The 12,876-nt window shown below is 34.9% G+C and overlaps 1 protein-coding gene across 3 annotated transcripts in view; it reads right to left on the reverse strand.

Moving 5' to 3' along the window:
* LOC122817286 (voltage-dependent T-type calcium channel subunit alpha-1G-like) overlaps positions 1 to 12,876 on the reverse strand; it is a 1,023,270-nt gene that overhangs the window by 363,040 nt on the left and 647,354 nt on the right. For all 3 annotated transcript variants that reach the window (XM_044090511.1, XM_044090510.1, XM_044090512.1), the window contains exon 19: positions 10,136 to 10,328. In XM_044090511.1, the coding sequence (XP_043946446.1) occupies positions 10,136 to 10,328 (193 nt within the window). The remainder of the gene's footprint in view (positions 1 to 10,135; positions 10,329 to 12,876) is intronic.

Raw genomic sequence — 12,876 nt, forward strand, 5'->3', positions numbered from 1 at the left:
GTGTGTTGGGAAAGTACAGGATTAACAATCACACATCATTCTGTATAACCCGGGAAAAAGAGGTGTGTAATACAATGCAATGCACTTCTGGCTGTTTGTACTTATTGTTAGTAAAATAATTGGCAAAGCTTTATTTTTTTTTTCAGAATAGCCTTTTTTTCCTAAATAAAAGTGATGGGTGGAGTCATGTGAAAAGCCTCTTAGTTTATTGCATATTTATAACTGAAAGATGACAGACAAAGTCATATAAAATATAAAGTGAGTGGGGGGAGAGAGAAATGTACCAGTGATGTTGTTTAAAGCTCACTGTTTTCAAACAGTTCATACAACGTCTAAGAAAGCTGTTTACTGCTCTCTACAGTATGTGAAAGTCAGAGAATGGTGTGTTACTATGTTTACTGCACTACCTGATAAAGGTATAATCTGCTTATACATGCTGATACTTCTGTTTCAAGATTAGGGGTCAGATCCAAGTATATTAGGATACTGGGCTGGTATGTATGTTGCAGGTTAAAAAGTGTTGCTACATAAATGTGGCTGCTATGTGCTAGGATGCAGTATTCACAATAAGAGAAAATGCCGAGAATAAAAAGTTTAAGTATGTTACACTGGTGGATCAGACTAAATACTTGACTTCTCAGGCAGTATCTTGGATCTCAGACTGATTAGTGTCTTTCAGATATACAGTATCTTCATTTAAGCAGTCCAGTCTGCCTATGGGACAACACTTGGTTCTCTAAAAGTGACTGTATGTACAGATTTGTTTACATTTTAGTGAAATGGAAGACAAATAGGTCATCCGTGAGGTCCAAAATCACACAATGAGCTGTAAAGAGAAACCATAATGTATTAGTGCTAACAGTGACAACCAGAGTATTACCCATTCTGGCTCACACAACATTATACCCTTTCACTGCCTTAAGTCTCAGCGAGGCAGCGAGTGTTTTGTTTCCAACAACCAGTCAGTATTTTCCTGTTTTTGTCAATCCTCATAAAAAGTGGTGAATACACACTAAAGCGGGAGTGAAGTATTAATTTATTACCTGAATCAGCAAAGCACAGTCCCAAGTCTTAATAAGTTAAGCAGACACTACAGAAGCTCAACTTTTTTATTCAGACCATGTTGTTAGTTTTCAGTTCTCCTAAGGGGTGGCATTATTCATAATATCTATAATGTAATGAGAGTACTGAAACCAGAAGGTGTGAAGTAATTCTGAATCTTTTACTATAATTTTATATTGAGAAAATGCTTTTTCATGACCTGCCTTGCAAAAATGCAGTAAAAATTCTCAATTAATGTTATGATGCACTGATACAGAAAGCAAACCTGCACATCGCAATTTATCTCCCTTTTTTAATTTCTCCAAATCTTTTGGGTTTCTAACACCATGACAGGACTTAACCCCATTCCTAAGTCAAAGCATGATTAAAGTTCAGGAAATTAATATTATGTCAGTCTTTGATGTCAGCTAAAAGTGCTCTTTGCAGCACCCATAATGTGCCCAGTAATGACTCTTTCTGCAATTCATATGTGGCTACATGTACTGGTAGCATATCTAAATACGATCGTAGATTATTTTTTATAAATCCTGTTGCTCCAAATACTACTGGAACTGTCTGGGTGTCTTTCTTCCACATTGCTCTCATTTCTGCCTGCAAATCCTGATATTTTATGACTCTGTGTCTCTGTGTATACAAGACACTCTAGTCAGTGGGTATAGTGATTTCAGTGAAAAATGCTACTTTTGTCTTCTTTTCATGGACCACTATATCAGGTTTTCTTGCATCTATCTTTTGAACTGCTGGTAATGGGTGATCCCATGTGATATATATTTCATCATTTTCTATGATGCTTTGTGGCTCATGTTTCCAGTGTTTATCAGCCACTTCAGTACTATAATGTTTGCACAATCCCCATTGCAACAGTTTGCCACATTATTATGCCTTTCAGTATACAGTCCTTCTGCCACTAGTATGTCACAACCAGCAACAAGGTATGTGACTGTTTTTAATTCTGTTTTATAAAACCTATATTTATCTGTTTCTGCCACATGTACAAAGGACTTTGGAAACCAACATGTATGTAACTGACTGTCTTGGGCCACTGATATTGTCTTTTATCTCTTGGTTTAAATTTACCACTCATTAACCATTCATGCATTCGATCCAGATCACCATGAGTTTTTTCAAGAAGTTTTCCATACTTTCAACTATATTTCTGCATTTTCAACATTTCTTGCCTTCTCATCTGATCCTTCACTTTTTATTCTTTCTTTTGTTTTTTTGGCACATTCAGTTAATATGTGATTTTTATCTACTTGTGATTTTATTTCCATTCGTGCTTGATGCCAATATGCTTCTGCTAGACTAAGCAGGGGAGTCATCTTAGATTTATTCTGGTTATGTTTCAAAACTTTCACTATGTTTGGGTCTTGTGAAGTCAGCAGATATGTGTGCCGTCCCAAGATTGCAGATCTATACATGTAATCAAGTTCAAGGAGGCCCATCCTTCCTTTGGAAAGGGAATATATAATCTTGGTATGCACTGATTTTTATAAATCATTTTTGATCATGGAGCATCCTTCTTGTTTTTCTAATCTATCCAACACATTTTGTGACCAGTCAGTCAGTCCAAAACTGCAAGTTCGGACAGAAAGAGCAAATTGGTTTATAGCTTGAATGTTGATAATAAATGTCAACGCTGTTTTCAGGATTAATTTAAGTCTTTTAAAATATTCCTTATTAAGTTTTATTAAAATTTGTTTGTGTTTTATTGTTTATCCTTCATCATTTCCCAAATATTTATACACTCCCTCTTGCTCAAGTTCTTTTATATCACATTCTTGTCCTAAACTGATGTTTTCCTTGCATTGCAGTTTTCCTGCTTTAAAGGTTGCTTTTGCACATTAATCAAGACCAAATCACATTCTTATATCATCTGAAAATGTTTTGACAACTTGCAGTTGTGCTTTCAGTTCCTCATCTGATAAGCTACACAGTTTTAAATCTTTAACAAAGAGAAGATGAGAAGTCTTTACATTTTGTTGTTTACTATGAGCCAAATTATAGCCATGGCTTAATCTGTTAAGTACACAGCTTAATGGGTTAAGGGCAAGACAGAATAGCAGCGGTGACAGAGAGTCACCCTGGAATATCCGCCTTTGAATTTTTATCCCTGGAATAATAATTTGTAATTATCATGGCTTAATTGCAAAGTGGTCTGCCACTGTTTCATGGTCACTGTAATGTAATCAATCAGAGGAGGGTGTATCATATACATTTTTAAGCTAACTTTTATCCATGAATGTGGGCTACTATAAAATGCTTTTTTGTAGTCAATCCATGCCATATTTAGATTATTCCCCTTTATACAGTGACTTTATTTAGCAACAAATGATCCTTTGTTCTATATGGCTTTGTTTTATTGCCCTTTTATTCTATTGCCATAATTGAGTTTTCTTCTAAATGACTATAAACTCCGTCGGCATCAATTCCAGTGTATAGATTATACATCGTTGGAAGGCAAGTTGTTGGTCTATAATTTTTAGGGTAGCTTACAGGTTCACTCTTAAGAAGAAGCATTGTTTTTACTGTTGATAGCTAGTTTGGTGTCTGCTCAGCGTGCACATATAAACAGTTCTTACTCAGGGCTAAATCTTCATGCAAAGATGTTAATACTTTTAAACAGAAGTTAGGTATTGTATCTGGGCCTGGAGCTTTCCAGTTAGAGATTTTTCTTAACTTTCTATCAGTCTCTCTGGCTGTTACGTCATTCCATTTCATATCATGTACTTTATACTTCTTATTCTTTGTTTTATTCTTCTCTTCATTGAGCATCTTTGTTATGTTCCAGAGGATCTTCATAAAAACTTCTCCAAAATTATCTGTTTCTTCTTTTTTGGGTGGTCTTTCAATTCCTTTTACCTTGTCTCCCAATTCTCTATAAAACTTTTTTGGGTCATCAGCAAATTCTTATTTTGAACTTTTCCTTTATATTTATCTGTGTAACGTCTACATTTTTCAGCCTGTGCTGAGAGTTTTAGTTTATTTGCGATAGTGCATGATAGATCCTGATCTGTTGTAATACTGCGCATTGCTTTTATCACGTCTGTCTTTCTAAGTATTTTTGTTGATCTGTTCCCTCTTCTATACTCTTCCAGCAGTGACACTTCTTGTCTTAACTGTTTTAGAGATTTCTCCATTCGATACTTCCATGATGGTTTTTGATTAATCAACTTCCTTTCCCTCACTATGCTGTGTTCTTGTGGTAGAACATTATCAGTTATTAATTTAGCTACACAGTAATATATCCTCTTTACTTCTGTTATATCGCATGGATCTCTATGGACAGTCCCAATTACTGCGTTCATTTGTTTTATCAGATGTCTTACTTTTTGGGTTTTATTGACCTTCTGCAGTTTAATTCTTTCATTGATCATGTCTATCTATCTCTATTAAATCAAGCAACTCTTCTCCTAGCTCATTTTCTTCTAAACTGAGGGCACATTTTTTGTTTTCCATTTACTGCGGGAATTCTATAGAAAGTTTTAAAGCAGCTTCCTGTGAGACATCCTCTTCAATTTCACCCTGTGCCATCCATTGGTCTGTCATATGGGAACTCACTGGCCTATCACTCCTCAACATTGACTGCATCAGAGTTTCCACATTTTCCTATTCCTTCCCTTGCTCACCAGCTTCAAGTGAACATTTATACTGGTTTCCTGTGGAAGACTCCAAAATATCTTCATGCGGCACCTGCCCGATTGCTTCCTCTTCCATTGGTTTCCCCTTAATTTGCATGTCCATTGCTCTATCCTGCTGTGGTGCTTTCTGAATTAGATTTTCTACACTGAATCTTTCACTTCATAGGTACTTTTCTATTCCTTTAACTTCTCCATTACTAATCTCCTTTTCTGCTTTTCCTGTTTGTCTTCTTATTTTTTGTATTGTAAAGTTTACCATGTCTGGATTCCTTTGCCTGTATATCTCTTCAAATATTTTTGGTGCTGCTCTTTTTGCATCACTTAGTTTTGCTTTCTCCTTCACATAGTTATTATACCATATTAAATCTGTTTTTCTTTCCCATGTCCATATTTCTTCTTCAGATGTCTCCTGATATTCCTGTTTCTCCCTACTTTGGGGACCCGCTCCATCATGCTGTGATGTTACCTGTCTTAGACCTTCTACACCAAATCATTCACTTTGCAGGCGATGCTTAACTTCAACTTCTATTTTTTTAACTTCTACTTTAATAATCTTGTTTTCTACATTCCCACTTTGTGATATTATTTTATTATTATGAAATTTTCCATGTCTGGGTGCCTTTGCCAGTATTTCTCTTCAAATATCTTTGGGCCTGCCTTCTTTATATTAATTAATTTGGCTTTCTCCTTTGCATAAATATTTCACCATATCAAATCTCTCTTTCTTTGCCATGTCCATAATTCCTTTTTATACTTTTCAGGAATCTCTGGGTTTTCTTGTTTATATTTTTGTACTTCCTCGGATACTTCTTTTACTAAACAGATAAAAGTTTCTTGGTCTATATACTGTTTTCAACAGATCTGTTGTATTAATGAACACATATTTTTATTTGAAGCCTCTGACAGTTTTTCTTGTGAAAGTATTTTTCTTTCCTCTAATTTCTCTCTTAACCTTTTTGTATATCTTCTGACTGAAAATTCTGGGCTTTTTGCATAACAGTAACAATACATAATTTATTTCTTATCCTCAATAGTCCACTCTATCATGTTATTCTTTGGCCTATCAGTTTTTGTGATTTTGGTGGACTGACACTTCCTTCCACAACAGGGGGGCCATCCTCTCCCTTGGCCTGGCCCCATTGTAAGAATGTTTCCATATTTTGAAGATTCTACTCTGTTATTTTTTTCCTGTCCTCGTACCAGTGTGCCCACCAGGAATGGGCACTTTTTTATCCTGGGTCTTGTGCATCCAGCTATCTTTTTTTAATTTTTGACTTACTTCTGTCCATGATATATGTTATATAAATACAGTCTATATATCAGTGTCGTCTTAGTGAGATTTTGTGAAAAACAGGGTCCACCTTGTGAAGGCACTCACCAAGACTTGAGGATGATTTCAATTTCAGCAATACTTTCCTTTGCTTGTTTACATATCACCTTTCCATTCAGACTCTATAGGTGTAGAGATGGAAGATTTGCTACGCTTTGTTACCATCTCTACTGCAGTGCATATAGTTCTTGCCACAGCTAAATATTTAGTGTGTATAAAAAAAAACAGGGATTTGCACAAAATTATTGTAAACAATATGGAAAACAAGTAAATATAACCTGGAAAAGGGCAGCAGATTCGGTATTGCATCTTCATGTTATGGTAAATATAACAGAAATATGCTCCTGGTTAAAAGGTGAAGGTTTAACAATGTTCACAACTGGATGTAAGTTACAGAATTTTAGAGGTAGGAGCAGATGTGTGATAGGTTGTGACAGACTGCATTTATCTGGTGCAAGTGGAACAGGTCAGCTGTACAATCGTCTGTAGATATTTTCAAACGTGACAAATGTACAAGTGACTGTGTTCAAAAATAGAAGTCAACACACACAGATATACATATCTGTATATACACGCACACATACACGCGCGCACACACACACACACACACACACACACACACACACACACACACACACACACACACACACACACACTTAAGCTATGGGATATTCTGATCCCAAAATTGTACTTGGATACTTATGTTGAGAGATTCTTTCAACACAGCTTTATGTGCAGGAATTTGAAAAATCTGGAAAACACAGCAATTCACTAGCTTATATATTCTACATAATTTCCAGCAATTATTTTTAATTTGTTATACTCTGCAAACTAGCAAACAGAAAATAAGTGATACTTCTGGAGAAAAAAAAAAAAAAAACAGACATTAACCAAATATTTTCATAAACCTCTCCCAGATTGCCTATCTTTCTAAAATGATGTCTAAAATAAAAAGGATTCTGACTGCTACCCCAGATTGTCAGATAATAATACATTAAAGCATTTTTGTGCAATATGGTTCAAGACCTAAAGCTAATGGTCACAGTCCAGAGATTTTTTATGAGAAAGTAATAATTTCATGTAATCCTATGACTGTAAATTATAGCACATTTATTTGTAAAGTATTTGTTCAGCAAGGAGTTCCCTAATACACCAACTATGGCTCTCAAATAGCCTGTTTGATCTTCCTGCATATTCTCAACATTCTAAAATCTGGATAGATACATTGACTATATTATTAGGGCTTCATGTGTCAATATCTAAGTCACTTAAAACAGATATATTTAAGCAGTGAATCATGTCAGATTATGCATTACTCTGGAATTCCAGTAGGGTTTAGAGCTGAACAGCATATCTGGTCACTCTTAGGCCCATCATTATATCCCTATCACTGCCATATCAAGCTTGTACGGTGTTCAAGAAGAAAGCTGAAAGGCATTTCTTGTGAGAGACAGCATTGATTAACTATGAAAATGGTTAATTGCATCACTGAAAACAGATATCTAACCATATATTTATAATAGACAGCAACATATCTGAAACGACGGTGATATTTTATGAGGGTCGTGTGTGCAGCATTTGTATCTCTGTTTCTGTAGTTAGTAATTTTTTTCTCCATGTGGTTTTGTCTGTGTAGATATGCTGCTTTAATTTATTTACTTAGTCTGTTATCTCCTATTAAAAGACAATATCAAACCATGCATCATGTTTTTCTTATCACGATGTGCTTTAACCTTACTTTAATCCTACTCCAAGGCCATCCTGTGGAAGGAAAATCTTGATGGATACTCCCTCTGTTTCCCTCTTTTGTACAGGTTTTTGAAATTTCTGTTTACACCATTTCTGGGAAATCTTGCTTCACCTCTTTTTGGCATTTACAACACCACTGGTAGCATCGTATAGGCAGACTTTTAACATAATGACCTTTAATTATGGCCTGACTTAGGAACAAAGTCAGTTCTCATCAAGGTATGTCAAAAATCTAAGCATTTGGAGAAATTAAACAAAAGCAGTCTTTGCTTGAGGCAATCAATGAATATAGGAGGAATGGCTGAATGTAAGTCATTACAGCTTTTAGAACATACAATAAGTATGATCTAATTAAACAGCAATTTAAAAATTGTATGGGATAAAGATTACAAAGTCAGTCATTATGAGTAGGAATTGTCAACCACAAATGACTGGCCTGTTTCACACATCATCCAGAAACTCTGAACTAAATTCTGTATTTATAAACATATAAATTAACAAGTGTTTTGAGATTAACACTCATAAGTACTTTAAAATTATGTTTATAGAATATCAATAATAAAAATTAGATGAAAGCATCTCTGCTGATACCTGGCAAATCTGATAAAAGAAATCAGAAAACGCCACATGTGAATGAAAGAAGAGACAGGACCTCAGATAAAGCTTTGTCTTCCTGATGTAATTTTATAAGGGAACATAGTGCAATGCGGGATAATGATATCTTGGATAAAAAAATAAATGCATGCCATTATGACAGTCCTCCAAACCCATTTTGAAGAGCAACTAATTAAACAAAATCAGTAAAAATGGCTCAGGGGCTTTAGCATACATAGAACATCACAATTCAATAAAAAAATAGTTTTGTTTTTTTGTGTAGCTGTACTTTGACCTACAATAACTACTGGATGACTTAAACAGTATTCACACCTACAGATAGCAATGCTCAACCATATCTAAACAGTAATACTGAGAGCCCTTCATATAGCAGAAGCGATAGTCTATATTTCCATGCAAAGTAAACTATAAACTGTCTTACTGAAGTTGGACACCATTGAGCTTTCCTTCAAAAAGAGTTTTTGAAGGTGTAAAGCAATGTATCTCTGAACTGTACCATTGTGCTAAAAGTCATATGATTCCATACAAACATTGAAAGACAATGGTTCCTGTTATTTTAAAACACTACATATTTTTACTGACTGTTCAGCCTGTTGCTTAGTCTGATATCTTGTTGAAACAATGTTTACACATTATTTGACACAATTACAGGATCTGTTTTGTATGTCCCCTTTAAAAGATAATCACCCATCACCTGACTCACAGACAGTACCTGCCAGATTGCTGTTTAACATTTTCTGATTTGTCTGACTGGAAGTACTTAACAACTGTAAAACAATATTTTATTTTTTTTTCTGTGAATACAGATGAGAGATAAAAAAACAGGAAGTGAGAAAAGGAGAGTAGAATGGGACACAAAGCACTGCAAAGTGGAGCACAGAACAACACACAGCACATAGGAAACAGTGAAAAGAAGAGAAGTCATGCAAAGTGGAAGAGTACCTCTGACCTCTGACCTAGCACTTTCTTCCATTGTTGACAATGACTGAACCAAGAGGAAGCATAGGTTTAAAAAATGGAGGCACTCATCATTTGCAACAGTGCATTTCACTAACTAAATATCAGAAAGAAAGTAATTACTAGAATGGCAAAAAATAAATTTTTCTAACAGTCCAAGGAAGCTTTATTCTAAATTATTCTACAAGAAACTGTTTTGCCTAGATGACTCATCTGTATTTCTCAAGGATAAAACAATGTCATATGTGATACTACAATGAACTAATTTTTAACTCTTTATTGCACCCTTGGGCTTGATTGTAAGTTAATGCCTTTTTATTTTGTTTTGAAGAATAAGAATAAAAAAGTGCAGTAAAAGTATAAAATACTGTAGGTGTAGAACAAGGGTGAAATAAACCCAAACAGTGTTAATGTTATGCAGCAGCACCAGTAGGTGTGGTCACTATGGAGATAGCTTATGGCTCTGCTGACATTTTAAATCATCACTGTTTGCCTCAGACTAGTGAATTCTAATGAGAAACTAATCTATGCCTACAGTAATGAAGCTCTAAACTAATGAAGCCCATGCAGAACCAGTGGGGTTCCCCTATCCCCATGGTTCTGTGCAGTAAGGAATTATTCCTTCATGCAAATTTCATCTTCAAATTGCTCATGCTCTAGAACTGAACCAATCACTAAACATTAGGATTGGGTAAGGGGTTGGGTAGGGATCATGTCAAAGGTCAAGCAGGACTCAGAAAGATGTGGAAAGACTACCGACCAGCCAGCTGTTTCTCCTTACTCCTTCTTTTTTTCTCCATACGTTTCAGGCGCTTCTCCTCCCGTCGCTTTGCTTCCTCTGCTTCTTGATGCTGCCGACACTTGTGAAAGTTCTCAACCACAACCCCAACAAACATGTTGAGCACAAAAAAAGCCACTATGAGCAGGAAGGAAATGAAATACAGGAGCATCCAGGGGTTGTAATTCATGACGGGCTACAAAAGAAAAGACACGTAAGAAAGAGTTGTCAGTCAACCCAAGCTATTGTTACATATGTGCTTTACAAAGTCTAAGCCATGTATATAATAATCCACTCCCCCTTCAGTAAGATATGTAGTGTGACATGATAAATGTACCTATCTTGAAATATATGGTGTCAGTACAAAAACAAAGGAAACAAATAAAATATCATGACAACTCAGTAACCCAATTTATACAAATGTTAATAAGGTGGCAGAGAACAAAATAATGTATAAAGGCTTCTCTTTGATACATAATCAATAACTTTTATTTAGCTTTTTGCTAATGTCAGCTCTTATTTCTGCCTACTGCCTCTGATTTTATGTTTTGTTTCACTTTAAAATGATCTGATGCACTTACATAAAGTGTATACTGACAACATTTTAAAGTAAAATACATGTGCAATTAAAAACAGTTTTTTTTGGTTTACTGTAAGCAACAGTCCTAGTATCATTGCCAGATGTTTTCATTCTTTCTTTTCTCTGATATGGTGGTTGCTGATACTTTTTCATGATTCAGGATTTTAAGTTTTTGTTGAAATCACCTAATAGCTGACATTTTTACCATTCACATGCACAATTCTTAACTTGGTAAATTAAAGGATTAATATTCCCTGCTGAAGAGAATGCACAAATGGTTTCTGTAGGAGTACTACTGGTGCTGTAATCCCAAACACTCAAAAAAACATGCATTTATAAGTAATACATTTCAGATAGGAAACACCTATGAAGAGAAAAAGAAAACTAATTTAGCAAATGTTCCAACATTAAGGACTAGATTTTTCTCCCTTAAGTAAGTCAAAGTTTTAGGCACATTGATAAATGTTATTAGAAAGTCAGAATAGCAGTTCTGACATTGGCAGTATGATATGTCCTTATTTTCAATGTAATATTACTTGTTTTCTATACTTTTTTAATAAGCAGCTCTACTAATCACTGTGCAATGATTAGATTACTCATTCCATGACACTATTAAAACCTTCCCTTCTAAATTTTTAAAGGCACTCATATGTGCTGCTGGCCACACACACATTTTTTTGTCATTTGGTTGCTACATTTAGCTGCATATGTAATTTGTAAACTACTTTTAGTTAAGCTAGACAAATAGACACTTTGTAACAATAAGATTAGTGAGGCAAGCAATTCAGTACTAAAATGAATTTATGAGTTACACTTTAAACATCACATTACTAACATTTTAATGCAACCTGTCCTTACCGACCTGCTGTATAACCCAAAGTTGTAATATTCAAATTCTTGTTTGAATGATGTTTGTCCAGATTAAGTATGGAGGCATCAAAAACATTTGATAGTAGATAAATGACACATGGCTTCCTTACTCTTGCTATTTCTCTGAGCAAGGTACTTACACAGATAATACGACTGAGCTGAGGCTAAAAAAAGTCCATGTGGTTTGGTTAACAAATACAGCTAAACAAACAAGAACACAAATAGCTGTAAATCTCATTTAACCAGCTATTTATTTCCCATACCGTATAAGAAGGATCTGCTTTGCTTTTCCAGTGACACATTCACCACCATGTAACTGCCAGCTAAGAATTACCCGTAACTCATCTTCTTGATAGAATAACCACACTAAGAGCAAAGCGAAAATATTCACTGCTTTTGCAGTGAGGTGAACTCATAATGGGAGGAGACTTTACCCCGTACCCTTATCTATTAAAAATTTCAACTGTAAGGCACTGACTCGGAGTAAAAGGATGTAATATTCATTTTAATTAAACTTATGTGACCTCATAATTAATGAATTAATGTATTTAAGTAAATATGGGTTTGGGGGGCAATACCCCACATCATACAAATTGTACAGATACTGAAACTACTGTGTGACTCTGAGCAAGTCACTCACACATGTAATGCTCCTGGGGCCTGGGCTGAGTTTGATAAAGGGTCCATGTGATTTGGTTAGCAAATACAGATCAACAGACAAGGACATAAAAAACAGTAAAAAAAAATATATATATATATATATATATATATATATATATATATATATAGATAGATAGATAGATATATATTATATATAAAATTAAATGGCAATTGGTATGTATATTCTTTGATAGTGAGTTGGGCAGACTAAAAGTGTAAATGTACATTTCAGCAAGTGTTGCATGCATTCTAGAATGCAGTCAATTTTTGAATCATTCACATCTTCAAGAAACCATTTCTGACCATCATTTCTGTGAAAATAAAATGTTTCTTGATATATCCAGCATGACCATATATCTTATATCATCTAAGTATGTTTTTCTTTATTTTCATTAGGAGTCTGATGAATACTTTTTTCTTCCTGTAGCAAAAGCAGATCATGCTGGTTCACTTGTATCCTTTAAAGTTTGAACCCTACCCATTTCATGGGACAATTTGTAGGCTTAATGAAATGACTTTTAGTCCTTTGGAGGGTCTGAGATGTTTAACCCTCTGTTGTTTGTATAGCTCCATTTTCTATGCTTTCCTTTCTATAAGCCTACAAATCCTGTTGGAGTCTATCGTTTCATTATGT

The sequence above is a fragment of the Protopterus annectens genome, chromosome 12.part0 (genome assembly GCF_019279795.1).
Source record: "Protopterus annectens isolate FY-2018-M chromosome 12.part0, PAN1.0, whole genome shotgun sequence".
Lineage (NCBI taxonomy): Eukaryota > Metazoa > Chordata > Ceratodontiformes > Protopteridae > Protopterus > Protopterus annectens.